This window comes from Euphorbia lathyris, chromosome 10 (genome assembly GCF_963576675.1).
Source record: "Euphorbia lathyris chromosome 10, ddEupLath1.1, whole genome shotgun sequence".
Lineage (NCBI taxonomy): Eukaryota > Viridiplantae > Streptophyta > Magnoliopsida > Malpighiales > Euphorbiaceae > Euphorbia > Euphorbia lathyris.
This window is the reverse complement of record NC_088919.1, coordinates 42,992,550-43,015,625: the sequence shown is the minus strand read 5'-3', so window position 1 is coordinate 43,015,625 and position 23,076 is coordinate 42,992,550. Positions and strand designations below refer to the sequence as shown.

Genomic DNA, 23,076 nt, shown 5'->3' with positions numbered 1-23,076 from the left:
AAAGTTATTGATACTTAAGTTTTTCAAAGTCTTTTTTTTTTTTTTGCCTATAAATATTATGTTTTCTTTTCCCTCGGTTTTTGCTACAAAGCCATTTTGCGGGGATTGTGGATAAAATGTCTTGTGTAAGACAAATGTCGTTTGTAGCTTTTTCTATCTCAGACAGAAAAGTGTTGAGAAACTTTGTAATGGTTTATATTATGTTGGGCTTTATTTGTCTTGAAATCGTGTAAGATAGATTTGGTAAATATACTATATGCTCACACCGTCCACGGTTCTTGGCAGGGCGTGGGTCAATTTATTATTTTTTTTTTGATAAATTTTTTTACTTGATTTTTTTCAACAATTTTTTTTATTTTTTGAAATAGTAAGAAAATATCTTACGTTAACTTCTTGATTTTTCTCGACTATTATAATTTCTTTTCACGTTCTTTTCCACACATTGAATTGACAAAAGCTTTTTGCAAAATTTAAATCTCCCGGCATCTCAATTTTTTTGTTCCATTATTTTCGACTTTGAATGCACAAGTTGAAAGATAATTGTATTAATCTTAAGGAGCGATCAGATTTCAAATTACAAATCGGTCTGCTGAAATTGCTTTCAAAACAGTGATACTGGCTACGACACAACCCATAAGTTTCTTCCTACAATATCACATATTAATCATTTAAACCTCTAAACATTCTAACAAATGTCTACTATAATTAGAGAATGATACTAACATATATATATATAACAATTGTAGTCAATGAAGTGGATTACACATTGATTGCTAGACTAGAACCACAAAACTCATCACCAACTTATTATCAATTATGTAAAAATAAAGATTTCATCTATACAAACATCCTCTATATGTTGGTGTCCAATAATCTGATCCTGTGTTCTCATGGTAAACTTGAGGTGTGCATGAAATAGGAACTAAACATAGACCTCTGCTCTTCAAATCAACTTTTATCTCTCCTTTCTCTTTCTTTTCCAATCCCACTCCCCATGGATCCTGCAATTCCACCAACAAAATTCAATACTAAACAAAATACTAAACAAAAGATAAAAAGTGTTTGGTAAAATTACGAAACAGCTGCTTTTTTAGAGAAAAAACAATTAATATCTACTATCTATCAGCAAACAGTTAACAGCAACAGCAAACAGGAACAGCCGAAATAAACGGGACTTGATCATCTCACTAATTATATGTTCATATTTAATTACCTTGTGAGCATTGTTCTTCATGTATGGATTACTCAACAGCTGCACATAATCACCATCATAACAAAAATTAGTTCATTTTAACTTTGAAATACTATAATGATATATATTCTAAAGCATGATAATTAATTAATTAATTAATGAATTAAGGATATTATATATCACTTCTTTTGATCTTCTTCCTTTATTTATTTTTTGTATTCTAGTTCTTTTTGCAATACTGTATTAACAACTACCACTCCTCTTTTCTTCCATTAATATTTAATTAGCATACAGGAGAACCCACATATGATGATAAATTTTTTAATTATTTTTTAGAAAAGTCATCACAATCATTATCTATATATCTTCTTCAAACGTGTGTGTTGAATTTTCTTTCGGTTGTTTTATTTTATCTAATCATATATATATATATATAATAATACCTGCACTTGTTCTTGCAAGAACTTTATGTACTGAATTGCTTCCAATAGCACAGATGCTGTATCAGTCTGAAATTTTAACAGAAAAAAAAGGAAGATAACCATCATGAAAATGAAAAGGAGAAAAGTTAAGGTACTTAAACAAAAGAAACTAATTAAAAAAGGACCATATTAGCTTTTTTTTCTTTCTGTATTTATTTAGAGAAGAAAAGAGCCATACATAGTGGCCACTGAGTTTACCTTTCCAAATGGCGACACAATTTGTTGAAGGGCTGTGATTCTGTCCCCAAGCTTGACTTTTGGTGCCTGCATCTATACAATTAAATCAAGTTAATTAGTCCGTGTCTGAACAATCTCGAACCGATTAAAGGGCAACACAGTGCACTAAACCTTCCCTTTAAGCGAGGGTCCGGAGAGATATCCTATCAGTGCACTAAGCTTTCTCTCTAAGCGAGAGTCAGGAGAGGTATCCTACAACAGGGGTGTATTGGGGTAAGCTTTCCTCGGCCTAATGTTTTGGCGAGAGGCTGTTCTCGAACGTGACATTTCAGTCACACAATAATGTCATGAAACCGTTTTAACCAACAGTTTAACCAATAGTTAAGACTCAATCATATATCTTATATTAATCTATAACACACTCCCACACGTAAAGACTCATTGGGCTTGCAGCATGAACAATACAGGCCCATCTCGTCATGCCTTTTTAATTCCACGAATTAATGAGGTTGTCAGGACTCCAACCCTAAACGGTTTGGTCCTAGAGGCTCTGACACCATGTCATGGAATCGTTTTAACCACCAGTTCAAACTGATAGTTAAGGTCCAATTATAAATCTTATATTAATCATTGTGACAAGGCTCGAACTGATTAATTTCTGACACGACAACGACGTTTATATATGTTTTTTCTTTTATACCTTGACAGATGAAGCTGTGGAGGTGTCATGTTTTGGTTTTTTTAGGAGTATGGTATCTGGATTATCATCTGATCTTTTCTTTTTTGCTTCACTTGTTGTAATACCCTGTCCTCTTCCTGTCTGCATGCAATACAAGACTACCGTATGTCAATGAATGCTTTAGAGACAAAAATAAAAAAATGAATGCTTTAGAGAAAAATATTATAATTAATTGATTAGACTATTTTGACCTAACAAAAAGTAAAATGCTTAGGTGAATTATGAACCTTCTAGCAATCATTATTCAATAAGAACTTTCATTCTCATCAAGTTGATTAGTGGTCCATTTGTAAGTGTCAATACACAAATTCGTTAAGAAATGATGAGGAATTTTATTATATTTCCGGAGTAATATATACTCGATCAATCAAAATAGTATTGCATATTTGTATCACTCTATGGAAGATTATTGGTGTTAAAAAAAAATATATATATACATATTGTCAGAGATTGATATAAGATATATAATTGGGGTTTAACTACGAGTTTGAGCTGTTGGTTAAAATGGTTATATAACATGATATCAGAGCAGGATAGGCTTGTGTTGTACAGGCTGCAAGTCCAATGTGAATTTGCGGGTGGGTGTGTGTCAGAGATTAATATAAAATATATAAATGGGTCTTGACCGTTAGTTAATTCGTTAAGTGTAAATTTCAAGAGTTCTCCAAAATTTCCATAATGATAAATTTTACTATAGTCTAGCATCAAGAAACCAATTGAATTAAAAGTTTTAGCTGACAGTTAAGCTTCGATAATAGCTTTTATATTATCCTCCGACAATAATATATCAACGAATCAAAATAATGACATATATCACTTCATTAAAGATGATTGATCTTAACAAAGAAGTGTGTACATGTGAAAGTAACTAACTATTAGTTAAGGGTATTACTCCGAAAGTATTCCAAAACTTCTCTAGTAATAAACTCAACTAATCAAAAGGGGATGAATACGACTTCGTGGGAAATGATTGATGTTAAGAAATAAAAGTGCGGCAGTTGTGAGAGGTAATAATAAAAACTGTTTTCAGACACACCTATCAACTTAAACTTATTGGGTAAAACAGTTGCTTTACATAATACTGTGACCTATTAGATCAAATGTTCGAGAGTTTAAATCCCGACAAACTCATTTATTGATAAAATTTAACACATGATATGCTGTGTTTGTGTTCTACATGTTTCAAGAAACATTCACCTATAAGGGTGTATTAAAGGGCGGCCCGGTGCATTACACGTTCTTGCTGAGAGAGGGTCCAGAGAGGGATCCCACCACAAAGGTGTACTGGGGGCAAGCCTTCCCCTGTCAATTTATTTGGCAAGAGGCCGCTCCTATATTCTTGAGTGTCGGAGATAATAAGAAAAACTATTCTTGAGTGTCATTATTTCTCTTATATTCAACATGAACAGAATCATGATAGAATACCACGAAAACAATTGCATATAGTTTTTCAGTTGACCACCAAATATTTCATTCAAACTTGTTTCTTTCAATAGAACCAAAACAATAATTAAAAAAATGGTGAGAGACAAAAAAGAAAAATCAAGTCACAGTACATACCCGTAGAGAAGTTTGAAGCCCTTGCTTTCTGCAATCAGATAAGGCCAGTGATTTAAAGCTTGGTTTATGGCCATGAACATCCATCAATGGCTTATGAAGCCGTACATTAAAATTAATCCCATCTGTAAAATTTCTTGCAGTTGTACATGTATTACTAGTATCACCACCAGCAGCTGGAACAACTCCATAATAGCATTTTCCATTATCTCCCATACCTGAGTTGCTATTATTCATTCCAAAACTATATCCACCATCATTAATATTACTACCAAAAGGCCTTCTCATAACATATCCACCTTGTGTTTCCACATTTTCCACCTTCAAACCATGTGAAAAACCAGAAACTCTATTCATCCCCGTCGCGTATGGTGTCGAATCACTGAAGTTTTGGGGCTGAGAGAAGTGGTTCATCGAAGAATTCAATGATATGTTACATGTTATTGGGTCAAACTCACAGTTACTAACTAGCCCTGGATCAGGTGGTGCAATAGACCAATTGCTGACCAAATTAGACAACTTTGTCACCCTTTCGTTTTCGATCAACTCGTGTTGATGATGATGAGGATGATGATGATGATGATGATCGCTAGTAGTAGTAAAACCATTCATATGTTTGTCAAAGTTGTTTAATGATGATGGATTGGTTGTGAATTCCCAATTGCTATCGAGTTTTTTCAAATAATCACATGCGGGTTCGAATATCCCCGATGAGATGCTCTTAGATGATAGCGCGTCAAGTAAGTTCTCTCCAACGTCTTGATTGTTTTGCGGCTCTCCGTTGCTTCCTACCCCTCTGCAAGATAACGAGTACCATAATCCATGAGTATTCTAAATTTTTTCGTTAAAGCGATATCAAATTCATAACTTAAAACGTTACAATAATATAGATATCGTAACATTAATAAAATTATTGTAACGCATAATAACATTTCATTACAATAATTTTTGTGACAATCATAGTGCTATGTATATAGCCATTTTTTTTATCAAACTTTTCTTCTTTTAATTCCTTGGATCAAAAGATTCTTCTTTCCACTCACCTTATTGGAAAATAATTCAAGATTTATATAATGATGTGTATGGATATACTATATATCTAATGAATATAAATTTCATCAATAACTTACAATAGAATATGGCTCCATAGTTGAGTATCCGAGGCATGTTCACCCATTAACTCCGTTGGAGAAGAAGCAGACGGCTCAACAAGTCGTCTCGCCGACTCGACAGTCAAGCCGGAGTGATTGGAAGCATTAGTGAAAGATGTAGACATGGAAACATCTTCTTCACAAGAAGAATTTGAGCTAGGGTTTGGTTGATGCCAAGGGCTAGAAAGGTTATTACTATGATTATGATCATTACTAGTCCAACAAGAAGATAAAGAGCTTGCATGATGATAATGAAGATCCCACCATCCGCCGCCTGAAGGCGTCACCGGGGATATTGCCACGGAGCTTTCGGTGCATTCTTGAGCCATCTTTCTCTCTAGGAATGCTTGAAATGTTGGATTTCTTTCTTTCTTTCTTTGTTTGGGTTGTAGCTAGGGTGGCAATTTAAGGAGAATATAAAACAATATAGTAAAAGGTAACCAATTTTGGGTGTGATACATTTGTAGAAGTTAAAAAAGGAAAAGACTATAAATAAGGGTATTGGGGGTGACGTAGGTGTAGAGATGAAGATGATAGTGTTAAAATGAATGCATGAATTACTTTATATGGGAGACAATAAAATATGCAACCTGAATTAGTCCACTAAGGTTGAAATGGTGGGCAATTATTATATTTGAGAGAAGGGGAGGAGGGTGTTGGGCCAGGCCAAGCTAGGCAAGGGGGAGTTTTTGGCCTTATGATTAACAAGCTTCTTAATTGGTTGTTGGGGTGAGTTTTGTTTAAATGTTTCTTTTGTTAATGGACTGAATTTGTTGTGTGCTTCTTTCTCTCGCTTGATGTCAATAAATACCAACATTTGATTATTTTTGGAAGCCTCAAAAGGTAAGCAAGTCACTCTTCTAGTATCTTTATCTTGATTTGATTCTTATTGTCATTTGAGTCTTCACAGGTGAAGCAATATGTAAATCCTCTTGTAAGACCATGTTCTTTATTACTTAATTTCAGTAACAATTAGTTCAGTTCAGTTCGATTCAGTTCAGTTCAGCATTCAATTTTTACATCCAATTTTAATATTCAGTTTCAGCATTCAGTAATTTATTATTATTTATTATAATTATAAATATTTATATATAATTTATTATCACTATTATTATTTATCTATAATTTATCATTATTTATTATTATTATTATTATTTATCTATAATTTATCATTATCTACAAATTAGATAAAAGTCAAGAAATGGTAGTTTATTAAAGTATACATCGTTTAATAAAAAAAAATATAAAATTAAAGTATGCATCCATATTTGAAAATTAGGAATTGCATCTTTTTTCTTCTTCAATTATTAATGGACAAAACTAGATTTATGCGATGGGCTTTACAATTAATTGTAGACTTAAGGTGCAAAAATACCCCTAACGTTTTGGATCAGAAGCAATTTTACCCCTAATGTCTAAAATAGTGCAAGTTTACCCCTAACGTTGGTAGCCAACATATGTTTGTGATTTGTTACTGATAAAATGATGCACGTGTGATGTGTAGATGACAAGATTCATGACCAATAAGAGTTTATATTCATATGAAAATTTGTATTTAATTTCATAGGCTTTAAATTGTATATAAATTTGTGTTTGTATATAATTTATATTTTTAATTTAAATTAGACTCACTTTTATTTAATTTCATAGGATTTTATCGAGCCGAGCTTTTTTTTTTTGGTAAACATGAAAAGAAAACACACAAAAAAGACTAAGGCAGAATCATCCTCGGAAAGCTAACACCCAAAAGGTCATCTAACATCAGCTTTCGAACCTCCTGTGGTGGGAAAGAAAGAACAGAGACTCTGAAGTCAAAATCATGAGCCATACTAGCCAAACAATCGGCAACCCGATTCTGCTCCCGGAAAACATGACGAACCCGAACACACTCAAAATTCATGATAAGATGCTTAATCCCTTTAAAGAGATTCTGACCAATACAACCAGCAACGCCATCTCCATTAAGAGCATACACAATCTCAGAATTATCCGATTCAATCTCAATCAAACGGTAACCCTTATTTGAAGCAAGAGAGATACCAGAGAAGAGCCCACAAAGCTCCGCATCATAGGAAGACTCTTTACCAATCTTATGTTAAGTTTAAGCCACTCCGCAGGAGGTCTCACCCAGTGAAAATTAATCTCAACACGAGAAGGCCCACAACTGCCTTCCCCCGAGTTATTCCATACCGCCTGAAAATCACTAACAATTGAATGGATTACCAACAAAAAGTTCGAGGGGATTTCCTCTTTTCTATCAAACACAAAATAGTTACGTCACCGCCACAAGAGCCAGCAACAAGTGATAAAAGTAATTTGCCAACTATTAATCGAGTTTAGCTCCTTATCCCAAAGGCACCACGAAAACCAGTCTAGATCCGATTTTGCAAAGAAGACAGACATCAGGCGAGTCGGAACAAGGTATCACCATACATCCCCATTCTGCTGACAGTCACGGAGCGTGTGAGTTATATTCTCACAGCCAAGCACATAACGAGAGTAAAGATCCGTAGAAGCCAGGTGTCTGTAAAATCTCTATTGGTTCATTAAAAGCTTATGGTGAGCAGTCAGCCAAGCGAAACTGCGCAAGCTTTGCGGAATTTTTAAGGTCCAAATTTTTTTCCAATGACCCGAAGCAACAATCAAGTCGAGCTTTTATTTGATATTCAATTTAGCTTTATCTTTAATAATATATTTATTTATTATTATTATTATTATTATTAGAACCATCATTATTATTATTATTATTATTATTATTATTATTATTATTATTATTATTATTATTATTATTATAGGTTTATTAATGTCCAATATTATCATTAAAATTATTTTAAAGTCTAATAATCATCATTATTATTAAGTTTGGTTAAGTTCGGTAGTATTCAGTTAAGTTCAGTAGTATTTAGTTATTCAATAGCATTCAATTCAGTTCAGTTCAGTTTTTTTCAGCGATAACGAAAAGAGTCTAAGTCTATTTGTGACCTTGAGGCTTTTCTAATCCTGATTGAAAATACCCCTCTTCCATAAAAGTTTTTGTAACAAAAAAAAAACTTATTTTTGGGGAAATTACCACTATGCTACTTTTAGAGGATGTATTTCATTGTGTAATTACTTTAATTTCTACACGTTCCCTTTTTTTAGAATTTTATATCTTAAATACTGTTTTTACTTTTTAGCATTTTTTCTTACTAGTTCTTCATCTCACGTGTGACGCAGCGGATAAAAACAGTTTTGTTAGCAATCTCTTGATTCAGTTGAATGTTAGAAAGCTAGGGTTCTATAAACATGTTGATTCTACGAATAATAGAGAGATGAGTGTTCAAACACAATTTCCATATAGTTTTTTATTATGACAAAAATAACAATTAAGGAATTAGATCACCAAGATATTTAATTTCATAATTGATTTAAGTTGTTTTTATGCTTATGTGTTTGTTAAATGTTTATTCTAGCTTAAGCATAAAATTAAAGACAACTTAAAAGACTTTAAGAGAATTAAAGGCCCAAGCCTTAAGTCTGGCCCAGAATCAGAACCAAATGTTGTTGACAACCAGTCAACTTAAGGCGTTCCAAAAGAAGAAGAAACACAGAAGACGGAAGACCATGTCACACACACACCTCTCTCTCTCTCTCTCTCTCTAACAACCAAATGAGGAAAAAATGCAGATTGCAAGTCTGCAAAGCCAGAAGTCAGAAGGAGATCATTGACATGCAACTCAACAATCGATAAAAGACTGATTTTGTAAGCGACAACTTCCCTTTATGGATAAATTGGCATAGTGGTCAAAAGCACATCAGAAGACAAAAGACAGAAGACGTTTTCCCTCCAACATCTCTTTTGAAGTTCAAACGGTCTTCCCCAAATGCTCCACTATAAAAGCCAACTCAATAGTTCATTTTCACAATTAATCTTCACGCGAAAAATAGATAAAAGTTTCCAAGGTAAAAACTAGAGCAAATTGATATACACATTCATTTTCATATTTGTGTAATTCAATAGAGATAGTAGTTCAACTAAGTTCTATATTAGAACCATTTTCTATTGTAAATCAGAAGCTCTATTGCTTCGGTTATAAGCAAGTAACAAGAGAGATAGATAGCTGAGCATTGTTGTAAAGGAATGTACTTTACTTAAGCTCTGACTATTATAAAAAAAGGTTTGTGCTCTACCCGTGAAAGAGCTCAATAGTGGATTAAAGCTCATAAGAAGAACTTGACATAGGCAGGAGGCTGAACCAGTATAAATCTATTGAGTAACTTATTCCTTAATTATGCCTTTATTACTTCTGAATATTGCTTGCTCTTATTTCTTATCTCACACATAAAATCTTAATATTATGCACACATTAACTATCATCTATCTTAAGAATCTTTAAAAGATCTACTAAAACGAACTGTCCTCTTAGTGTATAAGTCAGAAGCAGAATCAAACTCAGTAGACTGATTAACTTAGTAGACTGAACATGCATCTGATTCTGAAGTTTGCCTTTGTGTTTGCCATTAAAATAAAAGAGAAAAATTTATTAAAGATTAAAATTAACCGATAGTTCCATTCATCCCCCCCCCCCCTTGTAACTAACCTAACCTTATTAGGGACCAACAAGTGGTATCCGATCTATAAGATAAAACTATCTTGAGCTAAAGATCCTCTAATTGCTACAAATAGCCCACGTTTCCTCTTAGGTAATAAGACCACACAAATCCTCCCGGAGGATCTGTCTATTACCATACCCTCTATGTTCTTTGAATTTAATTATACATTCTAGAAGAACATAATGAAATTTTTTATCCAAGCTCAAAGCATGAGTGCTTGGTTAGAAATAATCAAAGGCCCTCGTGTAGCTACTAAAATAGTAGCTGGGGTAAAAGTCTTAAGGAATGAGGATAAATAGATAGAAGATGATCTCAAAAAGCTACAAATAAATGCTTCGGCTATAAAACATATTTCACTATGCTCTAGATGCTGCAGAATATAATAAGATCTCAGGCTGTGAGACTGTCCAAGAAATATGGAACAAGCTGGAAGTGACCTATGAAGGTACCTTCAAGGTAAAAGAATCAAAAGTCAACCAAAACATGAGATTATAAAAACTGTTTGAAATAAAGGAATGTGAAGGCATCTCTGATATGAATGCGAGATTCACCAACATCATCAATGAAATTAAGAGGCTAGGAAAAGCATTCTCAAAAGAAGAGCAGGTCAAGAAAATCCTCAGAAGCCTTCTGAAGAGTTGGCAAGCTAAGGAAACAGCTATTGAGGAAGCCTAGGACGTGACGATATACAAGTATGATAAGCTCATCGGATCTCTACTTACTCACAAAATCTCCATGAAAAACTTTGAAGTAAAGGATAAGTCAAAAGATAAAAGTCAATAGTACTAAAAGCAGACTTTACTGATGAGAGCTATAAAGAGATGGCAATGTTCACCCGCAAAATAAAGCAGATGTTCGGCAAAAATGATAAATACACCAAGAAGCCATTCAAAAGGTCTGACAATCATAGACATGAGTATAGTGATAGTAAGTTCAAAAAGAAACCTTCAAAACCCATCACTTGATTCGAATGTCACAAGCCAGGGCATATCAAATCTAATTGCCCAACTCTCAAAAAGGAGAAAATACATGGCAATAAGGCCATGGTAGCCACTTGGAGCGATGGTGATTAAACATCATCCTCTAAGAACGATGCTAGTGAAACGAAAAATATCTGCTTCATGGATGTAGAGACAGAAGAACCCAGAGCTACTAAGGTTGTTGAATCATCCAATACCTCCGATGAAAAAGAACTTGATCAGAACACTGAGATAAATTCCCTATCTATATTTCAAGAAGAAATGATTAATGTTATGTGTGATCTTTATTCATTGGTGAAAAAATGTAATAAAAAGATTAGAGCATTAAATAGAAGATGTGATGAGATTGAAGAAATTAAACTCGGAGATATCTGATATCTTCTTCAAGACAATACTCGTCGAGGTGAGAATCTCAAAACGAAGATGAAATTTGTCACTGAAGTCTATAAGGAAAATAAATCCCTCAAAAAGGGCATCACATCAATTCAGAGTCAACTAGTGACTCAAAAGAGAAATAGATAGCATTACCAGCACTCTAGAGTCAAAACTTCTAGTAGGAAAGGATAGAAACCAAGATCGGAAGTTGTTTGCAACTTCTATGATAAAATAGGTCATGCTACTGAGATGTGCTGGCACAAAAACGGCAATATGATGAACTTGTTAAAACTAATAAAAGATGATCCAAAAAGACTTGAGTACCTAAGAAGAACTAATCATTTTGCAGGTTAGTCTGTGATGTGCTCAAGAGTAAATAATGTGGTACATTGACAACGCATGCTCAAGACATATGATATGTGATGAAAATGACCCTCTTGAATATGTTCAGTAAAAGCATAATATTCATGGGTGGATTTTGTGAATTCGATTATAGAAGCTTATTTGTGAAATCCCTATTCCACTGCCTTCCTGCCTGCTTTAAATCATACAGGGGCTTGTCCAATTTGCACACCATTTCTTGAGATGCTTTTACATACCCCTCATGGGGGCTCCATGTACAATTCTTCATCAATATGCCCGTGTAAATAGGAATTATTGATATCAATTTTTGTTGTATTGGCTAGTTTTTTGTAACAATACGGTAAGGAATACTCTTATTGTGGTTATTTTGTCGCTGATGTCTATTCCAAAGTGTTGATCATCTTCGAGAATGTGATTTGATCTTTGCTTTGTAGTAAGCGCTAACAACGCATATCTGCGCCAATAAGCACCAATCATGGATTGTCACTGCTATTGTTGACTTGACATAATTACAATTTTCATTGTTGATTCCTCTTATGCAAACTTTGATCTACTTTTTGAATTTCGATCTCAATTCTCAGAACTTTCTTCTTCCTCACTCTTGTGGATATTAGAATGCAGAGCTTCTTCATCATTCTTAATCATAATGCTTTGATACTCTTATACCATAAAAACTTATATGAAGTGAAGAGGGACAAAATCCGGAAATCTATATAATTGAAAAACTATTGTAGCGTATGTATTTATACTCTAACTACTACCTACCTCATATGTTACTCACATGCATATGTCATATACAACGGCTAGCTAACTAATTATGATTTCAATCCGCAAACTCTCAATAACTTCTAAATACTACACCATTTTTCTACAAGTCCTTATCGTGTATGATTTTATCTAAGGGATTCTTCGGGTAAATCTTATAAAACAATATCAATTATTTTCCTTGATCATATAATTGATATGGTAGTTCAAAGCATGGAGAAATAAATCGGGTACTGGTCTATTAATTTGTTTAATTTGTTAATCAAAGAAGCCTAACATTAATTGAGCTAGTCCTTAACCACGTAACTATTTTTTTTTTTTGAATGACACGTAACTATATTTTTAATAACAGGATTGATGACTCATGAATATAATAAGATTGATCTAGCCACATATTATAAAAATAAATATTACATGTGAGGACTGTAATGACATTTTCCATCAACCTGTGTTTTTCATGAGAATATTATATTTTTAAACAAAAGTAAATAAAAATAAAAGAAAAGGCTTTTGAAATAGAAATGAAAGCAATTTGTAGTTTGGCCTATGCAAATAATTGGATGAAGAAATGGTCTAGTTGGTGGGTGTTGTATATTGTGGCAATCTTCATCAAATTCCACTTTGAAATTAAAATTAATTAACTATACTTCCCACCTTTTTCCCCTTCTCCACTAATACTGACTTTTATTCCCATTGGCTCTAATTATTAATATACCATTTTCATTATCCTAATTAATAACCAGAGTGCTTAACATTAAATTGATTGTTGTAATTCATGTTAATTGTTAATTCACAGAGTAATGGAATACCATAAGGAATATTCCATTAGACATCTCTTACACGGGGATTAATGTTATCTTTCAAATTAAGAAGACTTACAAGAGTCGTTCAATCTGAAGAAGAGAATATTTCTTAAAGATGCGAACAACATCTTTCGGTCCGGTGAAAGAAAGAGAGTCGTTGGATCACGAAAAACAGTTACGCAAAGGACAATGGGTACATAACAGAGTGTGTCGCCTGACGGTTCGAAAGCCTTAGATCCAATGAAGCAATGACACATGGCAACACGCTTGCTATATGGGTGCACCGCTGACGTCATTACAATCTGAAGGTTGCAAAGCCAACCAGAGGCTGACACGAGTTCGGTGAATTAAGACACATTCTCAGGACTATGACAGATACCTCTAGTAGCCACTATAAATATATAAGGTGAGTAATCTACAAAAGGTATGTCAACACTCGAGTTACCAATATTTTTAGGCTTAAAGCACTGTTTGGCTTCTGATCTATCCAAAATTTTATCATTTGGTCCCTGACCTATTATTTGGTCACATTTGGCCCATGATCTATCCCAAATTGGTGAACTTTCACTCAATTTGGATTCAAACTTAACTGAATCATTATCTCATTGATAAGTAACGATATTTTGACACTTGAACTTAATAGATTTTAGTTTAGGATTTGTTTTTTATTTTTTTTATTTTTTTTAATCTAATTAATTATCTTCTCAGAAAAAAAAAGTTTAAGAAATATCAAGTTTCAAGTTTAAGTGTCAAAATATCGTTACTTATCAATGAGATAACGATTCCATTAAGTATTCATACAAATTGGGTGAAATTTGACCAAAATGGGATAGGTCAATGGCCAAATATGATCAAATAATAGGTCAAGGGTCAAATTACACAATTTTGGATAGGTCAAGGGTCAAATAATGTTTTAAGCCATATTTTTATTATCTTTAACATCTTTTAAACATTTACTAACTTAAGCATCAAAGCAGATTCGTCATACACCTCTCTCATGGGCTGCTATTGTAACATCCTAACCCAATACCATGTAGATATTATCAGCTTTGGTCCAAATCTAACACTTTGAGCTCACTGTTTTAAAATGTGTCTACATGTATTGGATTTTCATTTTACTAATAAGCCACATTCACTCTCTTTCCATTTCTGATGTGAGATTCAGTTCATTCCTGCCCCATCGTCATCCTTTAGGACCGCTCTTTACTCAGGTGGTTACATTTATTCTCCTTTCAAATCATCAAAGAGGTTTTATTTTAGAAGACAACACATATTGCACGAGATCAACTAATTAATTAATTAAAGCATAATTATGATGATTTTACTTCAGCTAGATAGAGGGTTTTAGCATGGAAATAGCTAGTGGAGTAATCGAATATGTATAGGATAGGCGGCTTTATCTTATTAATATGTTGATATCTTTGTTAATTTATTAGTTTTTACTTGTTTGAATTTATAACATGATTTCAAAAAGTGCACATTTTTAAGTATTAGAAATGTCGGTTTTGTTAGGTTTTGCAGGAAAAAAGATAGATGAAATTGAATGAATGAATGGTTTCTAGGCTAGCTACCCATCGTTATCTGGATAACAAAACTAATCTATTTTAATAATGATATGATATGCTCCTTTGATATGAATTGATTCTGCTAGTAATAATAGTTAGGGTAATTATCATTGAGGGGATTCTAGGCAAAGCACAGAAAACAGTATTTCTGAAATGTCAATTGATGTAAGTAAATTTGTATGGTCTTTCTATGCTAATTAAGATTCATCCGATGCTTGAGATAAGATATAAAATGAGATTAGAGGAAGAGTTGGGAATCGCGACCCCATTCCAATGCTAAAGTTAGCAGAGTTTGTACATCTTTACTTGGTTTGATCAAGAGGTTCTCTTCGCGACATGTGTCCTTACTTCCTATGATGAGAACACGCGTCTAACTCCTTATATTTGCTTGATATCAAATGTCACACCTTCGGTTTTCAAAGTTCTTAGAGCTTCGTTCCACTATAAGGTTAATGAATCAAAAGTTTATGGGAGGTCTAGTAGTAACCAGAGTAGAATTTATTAACTGAAGCTAGGTCTTTTAATGACCAAACATTATATCATGTGCTCGCGTAGCATCTGATTCCCTCTCCATGGCAGGTCAGACGTTTAGGTGTACTATCCAAAAATTGACATCACTTCACGGAGTGTGCAATTTTCGCAAGTGTTCTTTCCAATTGATATTATTCCTCCATAGATGTGATGCCACATCCTTGACAATGTCCCACCTTGGAATAGATAGTTGAAAAACTTTTGGGTTTTTCAAGGAGCACCACTCTATTGATATTCATTAAATGCCTCCTTAGTGTACAAACTCCATAAAAGCGGCATAAGATGAACCGTTTTCATCTTCTTGAGATTTTCGACTTCTTGAATCTTTTTTGCAATTTCAAATTTCTTCTGGATTTCATTTCGTAAGAAGTTCTTTTCTCTCTCCTTGCTTTTTTTTGTATTGAAGTTTTGAGAAGGAAATCCTAATCGTGGTTGATCAAACTTCCTCTAGTGACTCTAAAATCATGGTTCGAAAGAAGCAAAATCCTTCTTAGAATCCCAAATATTCCAAAAAGGAGCTCCTCTCATAAAAACACAAAACCCCCAGGCGTAGACCTCCACTGATTAGGCTAGACCACCTAAGAAACAAAATCTCAAAGCTTGGGGGCAAGGTTTGTCACTAACTGCATAGCAGCTGGTGGAGCTGTTATATGATCTCCTAGAGCTTCAAAGGATGGATATATGTGAAAGAAAACCTTACTTTGTTGACTAGAGATCCCAAGATATGAGTTTAAAGGGACAACATAATTGCATAAACCTTGTGGTCACTGTGGAGGTTAAACCCAAATCAATTCCTATTATATAAACAGTGATATAAAAACGGGAAAAGGCTAAGCTATACTTTTAATGATACATTATGCGTTAGTATTCTGAGCAAATAAATTACCTATATGAGAGTGAAGTGGAGTCCCTTCAAATAAGATGAGGCTTAGTTCTCTGAAATTTTTATAGAATTAGGAGATGTTGAGAACCAACACTATCCTAATTTCACGAATTGAGATAATTCAATGGCCATATATGATCGAATAATAATAGATCAAGGGCTAAAAGATAAAATTTTGAATAAATCATAATGGCCACATAGGCAATATTTACAAGAATGAAAAGCAAAAAAAAAAAAAAAATTGATAGCTGAAATAAGAAATAAATACAAACTTAGGTTAGGTCCAGCCACCCTCTTCATATATATTACATTTATTCAATCATTTTTAAATAGGTCTATAATATCAAGGGAAAATTACAAAAATGGGTCAAATGGGAGGTCCATTTAAAGCATCTCCAAGAGATTCTTAGTGAGCTCTCTAAAAATAATATAAATAATTGACTCTTAGTGATTTAAGAGTGGCTAAGATATATCATCTCCAACAATGCTCCTTATATTCACTCCTTATTTATTATTTTATTATTAAGATTATTCTTTATTGTTACATTACCAATAGTGTGAGGAAAGAGACACATCAATAATAAATTATTAATAAAAAATGAAGTTAGGAGGCACTAAGAGGTGGAGAGAGACTCTCTATTAATAGAGAGGATGGAGAGGCTCTTAGTGATTTGAGGAGCCACTAAGAGGCTGTTGGAGATGAATTTTCATTCTCTCTCCTCAAATTTTAACTTAAGAGCCAATTTAAGAGGCTGTTGGAGATGCTCTTACATGTTTAATCCATTTACTCAACCTATTACATATCTAGACTGATTTTGTATGACTTTCTCATACTACCCCTAACCTTCTCACTTTCCCTTACGCGAACGTTCTCTCCCCTCTTCTCCTTGGGTGCGCGAAACGGTTGTTGGCTCCTCCATTAATGATTCCAAGACTTTTGATATTCCTCTCTTCCTTTAAATTGCACGAAATCTACACCATTTCTCCAAATCACAATGTATTTCTCTTTTTCCTCTCTTCATCTCTTGATTCTGCAACTTCTTAATCCTAGAAAACGAAGCCATGGTTCTTCATCTTCTTGTTCCTGCTCGTTACTTGGTTTCTTTCTTCTTGTTACCATCAAAGAAATGGTTGTTCTACGTTATTTTCATCGTTTTTTCCAGTTTATCATATTGTTATTGTCGTTTTTAAGGGTGAAATGCGCGAAAAATGTAAGTATCTGCTGTTTCTTCTGCGTTTTTCCATGAAATCACTTCGCGTAGTCGATGATTTCTTGAAGATCTGCGAAGAGAAAGAGCCTGAAACATGACAATCTACTTCGCAAATCGATTAGTTCGCGAAGTCTGCGAGTAGAAAAGTTCATGATTTTACTCGCAGACTTCACGAAAGCATCGATATGCGACGTAGATCGTCATGTTTTAGACCTCGCATACCTCGCGAAAACATCGATTAGCGAAGTAAAATCATCTCTTTCCCTGCATATTTACATTCGCATGCTTCGCTAATCCTCATTTCGCGAAGCCAAAATCATCTTTTTCCCTGCCTAACACGATTAATTTTTCCTGAAGGTGGTTGATTACATAACATCCCTTTCTGGAAGGCGGCGTCCTCGGATGCAATGGAGATGACTTTCCTTCCTGTATAGGGAGAAATTTCCCTCAAGATTGGCACATTCACTTTGAAATGATTGGTTAGGAGAGATTGTGTCAATCTTGGTGTGCACCATAGGACACTTCCATTTCTCATCCCAAAAGGTCTGGACTTCCTGTAGAGAGAGAAATTTCCGTCCAGATTAGTCAGGTTCACTTTGAAGTGATTTGTTAGGAGTTTATTGTGGCAATCTTGTTGTAAATTTTGATAATGTTATGATTTTAATGTTGTTATTCTGGCAATTTTGTTGTAAATTTTGATAATGTTATGATTTTAATGTTAGAATCCGTTGTTGTTTGGCATTTTGTGTTATATACCACTTCGCGAATTAGCTTCAAAACACATTCAGGCTTCGCATATGCTAATTAAATTCATCAACTAAACCAAACATTAGCTTCGCAGGCTTCGCATATGCTAATTAAATTCATCAAGTAAACCCATCGATTAGCTTCGCAGGCTTCGCATATGATCGAATCTGCGAAGTCAGACGGGAAGGAGACAGACGCGCGTAAATATTGAGGGTATTATGGGAAAGTCACACAAAAACAGTCTAAATATGTAGTAGGTTGAGTAAATGGGTTAAATATGTAAATGGACCTCCCATTTGACCTAGTTTTGTAATTTACCCTAATATTAATCAGCCGTACGATGCCACCAACATTGTAGTTCTCCTAACCAATAACATCATGACAAATTTGCAATTCTGAAACATTTGAGACCTCAAATTTCGAAACGTTTTTTCTGCAAAAATAAAAGGAAGAAACTTTAAAAAGTTAGGTGATCAATTGTATAAGAAATTTAAAAATAAGAAGCAAGGAAGAGGGTCCATTAGATCTTACTTAGTGCTGTTGCCTTGGCAGCTCTTGTCCTATATCTATGACTTTTCTTTCAACTTTCCCCAAATATTGTTTATCCAAAAAAACTTATGCCATAGTGAAAAGTTTACCTGAGAAATTTTTTTTTTTTACAGTGAAAAGGCAAAATCCCATTAAAAAAAAAAAACTGCATCTCACGTTCCACTGGAAGGAACTGAGTTCAGTTCAGTTAGAAGTCTGTTGAATAAAGACCTAGTCTTTAAGGATATTGAGTTGTTTTTGAATTTTATTATTTATGTTCCTTTGTTTTTGCTAAGTAGGTTGTTATATCTTTTCTGTTAAGATTGGATAATATTTTGTAGGGCTATTTAAAGCCAAACGTTATTTCTAATAAAACATAGTCATTATTTGATCCTTCTGCTTGAGTTCTATTTCTTTCAATTAGGTTAAAGTTCTCAACATTTGGTATCAGAGCCAACATTGGGCTAATTAATCAAAACAGCAGTCTTTGATTATGACTACAGAAGGGAGTTTTGTTCAGCCGGCCATTCCTCGTTTTGATGGTCATTATGACCATTGGAGTATGCTGATGGAAAATTTCTTGTGATCTAAAGCGTTTTGGGGGCTAGTGGAATATGGCTATACTGAGCCAGAGAGTGATTTAGTGCAAACGGAAGCACAACGAAAGAAAAATGATGAAATAAAGTTGAAGGATCTGAAAGTGAAGAATTATCTCTTCCAGACGATCGACCGAACTGTTCTTGACACTATTCTGAAGAAGGATGTTGCTAAAGACATATGGGATGCCATGAAAAAGAAATTTGAAGGAAATGCAAGGGTCAAAAGATCTCATCTTCAAGCTCTCCGCAGAGAGTTCGAAACTCTGGAAATGAAAACTGGTGAAAAGATGATGGAGTATTTCTCTAGGGTCATGACTCTGGCCAACAAGATGCGGATTTATGGAGAGGAGATGCAGGATGTCAAAGTGGTAGAATAAATTCTACGCTCTCTAACTGAGAGGTTCAACTATATCATCTGTTCTATTGAGGAGTCGTGGGACATCAATACTCTTACTGTTGATGAGTTACAAAGCTCATTAATTATACATGAATAGAAATTCCAAAGAAGTAGTGAAGAGGAATAGGCTTTGAAAGTGACATCAAACAAAGGAGGAAGAGGTCGCAGTCGTGGTACATACCGAGGAAGAGGAAGAAGGAGAGGTCGAGCTAATTTTAACAAAGCAATCGTGGAGTGTTACCGTTGTCACTAACTTGGACATTTTCAATATGAATGTTCAAGTAGAAATAAAGAAGCAAATTATGCAGAATTTGCTGAGGAAGAAGAAATGATTTTGATGTCTTACGTGGAGGAGTATAAAAGCAAAAAGGAAGATGCATGGTTCCTTAATTTAGGGTGTTCAAATCACATGTGTGGTAATCGAATTCTATTCAATGAACTCAATGAAACATTTCGTCATTCTGTAAAGTTGGGAAACAACATGAAGATGGATGTGCTTGGACAGGGCCGATCCTGAGATTTTAGAGGCCCAGGGGCGAGTTACCAAATGAGACCCTAATAAACGATCTAATAAAAACATTGCATATGAAAAAAACATTTTATATTGCTTTAAGTACCCAATTTCTTATACAAAATGATGTCTGATCATTTCTAGATACAAAATTCTCAAATTTAATAAATTATGAAATAGTTCTAATATATTTTATGCTTTTCAGGACACAAAGTATGATAACGTAAAAATGAAAAACCAAATCTAAAAATCATCTCACTTAACGGGCTTTAGGGGCTAAGTTCTTGAAATTTGAAGATTTTGATGTGTTTCTTCCAAATTGCCTATGAAGACCAAGTAAATCGGAATTTGATAGAGTTTTTCAAAGACAAAAAAATGCTAATAGCAGTTGGAAGTTTCACAATGGGGTGATTAGAGAACAAAATTGATTATATAGCTAATGAATTGAATATGAACTGAAGATGAAAGATAATACCATTCAATATTCTTTGGGATTGGAGTGTGAAGGGGAAGATAAATTAGAAATTTGTTATGATTGATGAGTGGGAGAGATAATTATGGAAAGACTTTGAGATAAATTAGGGAATTGATGTTCAATATTATTATTAGGAAATTTGGAAAGAATTTGAGGTAAATTAGAAAATTTGGTAATTGATGCCCATGTTTTTAATAAAGTATAAATTTTTTTTGAATTTAATCTAATGCCAACGTTTTTAATTTGGAAAGAATCTGATGACAATGTTTTTAATCAAAATATATATTTTTTAATTTAATCAAATATAGTTTAAAACTCTTAGTACTATACATTACTATAATTGGACTCTCTCTCGTCCCTAGGCCCTAGGCAGACGCCCCTCTTGCCCATGCTCAGGGACGGGCATGTGCTTGGAAAAGGAAGCGTGAAGCTACAGCTGAATGGTGTTATACATGTTGTTGCTGATGTATATTTATACCAGAATTAAAAAATAATCTCTTGAGCATAGGGCAGATGCAAGAAAGAGGCCTGGCTATTTTGATCAAGGAAGGGATATGTAAGATATTTCATCTTGAGAAGGGGTTAATAATTCAAACGACAACGACCTCTAATCGGATGTTTGTCTTACTGCCTCAATCGCAAATTCAATCTGATCAGTGTCTCCACTCCAGTACTCAAATTTTGTCTCATCTTTGGCATCAGAGGTATGGGCATCTAAGCTATAAGGGTTTGAACACTCTGTTGTGTAAAAACATGGTACATGGTCTACCTCAACTATCTCTTTCAAATGAAACATGCACTGATTGTATCATTGGGAAGCAACACCGTGATCCTATTCTACAGAGGAGTACATGGAGAGCAATTCAGAAATTGGATCTTTTGTTATTTATTGATGATTTTAGTAGAAAAGCATGGGTATATTTGTTGGTAGAAAAGTCAGAAGCTTTTAATTATTTTAAATGCTTTAAGACTATGGTTAAGAAAGAAACAGGACTGTTTGTTAAATGTCTTCGCACTGAAAGAGGGGGAGAATTCAATTCAAATGAGTTTAATGATTTTTGCCAACAAAGCGGAATCAAAAGGCAGTTGACGACCGCTTACACTCCGCAGCAGAATGGAGTCGCTGAACAAAAGAATAGAACCATAATGAACATGGTTCGTTCTATGCTATCAGCCAACAAAATTCCCAAAAGTTTCTGGCCAGAAGCAGTGAAGTGGACTATTTATGTCCTAAACATGTGTCCTACATTGGCGGTAAAAAATGTTACGCCAAAAGAGGCTTGGAGTGGAATGAAACCATCAGTAGATCATTTTCGGGTCTTTGGCTGCATTGCACATGCTCATGTTCCAGCAGAAAGGAGGACCAAACTTGACAACCGAAGCATTGCTTGTGTACTCTTAGGAATAAGTGAGGAATCAAAAGGTTATAGGCTATTCGATCCTATAGCTAAGAGAGTTTTTATGAGTAGAGATGTAATTTTTGAAGAAGAGAGGGATTGTGATTGGGATGTAAATTATAAAAAATTAATGGCTGTTGATTTAGAATGGGGTGATAGTAATGGTGAGAATGATGAAGAGGTGAGTGAAAATTATGAAAATGGGATTAGAGAAAATGGTGAAAATTGTGAAAATGGGGTGAGAGAAAATGGTGAAAATGAGAATGAAGAAAATAATGTTAGTGATGGGGATGTGAGTGAAGAGGAAGATGACCCTAATGAGAGTGAAGGGATAGTGAGGGAGTTGAGACCATCATGTGAAAGGCAACCTCCTGTGTGGATGGAGGATTATGTTAGTGGTGAAGATTTAAGCGAGGATGAAGTTCATATGGCACTTGAAATGTCTGCTGATCCATATTACTTTGAGGAAGCTGTGAACAGTGAAAATTGGAGATTGGCCATGAAGAATGAAATCAATTCCATCGAAAAAAATCAAACATGGACTCTCACTGAGTTACCACTTGGAGCCAAGAAAATAGGGGTGAAGTGAGTTTTTAAAACCAAATACAATGAAAATGGACTAATCGATAAATACAAGGCTCATTTGGTCGCGAAGGGATATTCTCAGAAATATGGAGTGGATTATACAGAAGTCTTTGCACCAGTGGCAAGAATGGATACCGTAAGGATGATTATTACTCTTACAGCACAGAAAAATTGGACAATTTTTCAGCTAGATGTCAAGTCGGCTTTTCTTCATGGCGCACTAAGTGAAGAAGTCTACGTGGAACAGCCAAGAGGATATGAAAAAAAGGGTAAAGAGCACCTGGTTTACAAGCTACACAAAGCCCTATATGGATTAAAACAAGCTCCACGAGCTTGGTTTAGTCGGATTGAAGCACATTTCATTGCAGAAGGTTTTTCAAAGTGCGATAGTGAGCAAACACTATTCACAAAGCGAAGCAAAGAGGGAAAATTATCATTGTAAGTGTTTATGTTGATGATTTAATTTTTAC

The 23,076-nt window shown here is 34.3% G+C and overlaps 1 protein-coding gene across 1 annotated transcript; it reads right to left on the bottom strand.

Moving 5' to 3' along the window:
- Positions 1-679: 679 nt before the first annotated feature.
- LOC136209427 (transcription factor bHLH111) lies at positions 680-5,796 on the bottom strand. Its single transcript, XM_066000886.1, has 7 exons — positions 5,278-5,796; positions 4,151-4,943; positions 2,552-2,671; positions 1,873-1,944; positions 1,636-1,701; positions 1,214-1,252; positions 680-1,001 (listed from the first exon to the last, which is right to left on the bottom strand). The coding sequence occupies exons 1-7, from the start codon at positions 5,625-5,627 to the stop codon at positions 834-836; spliced, it is 1,608 nt and encodes a 535-aa protein (XP_065856958.1). The 5' UTR covers positions 5,628-5,796; the 3' UTR covers positions 680-833.
- Positions 5,797-23,076: the final 17,280 nt, after the last annotated feature.

Coding starts and splice junctions, on each gene's coding strand:
- LOC136209427 (XM_066000886.1), bottom strand. CDS start 5,627: ATGGCTCAAGAATGCACCGAAAGCTCCGTGGCAATATCCCCGGTGACG. Junction 4,944..5,277: donor CTATGGAGCCATATTCTATT/GTAAGTTATTGA, acceptor GTTATCTTGCAG/AGGGGTAGGAAGCAACGGAG. Junction 1,945..2,551: donor CCACAGCTTCATCTGTCAAG/GTATAAAAGAAA, acceptor TTAATTGTATAG/ATGCAGGCACCAAAAGTCAA.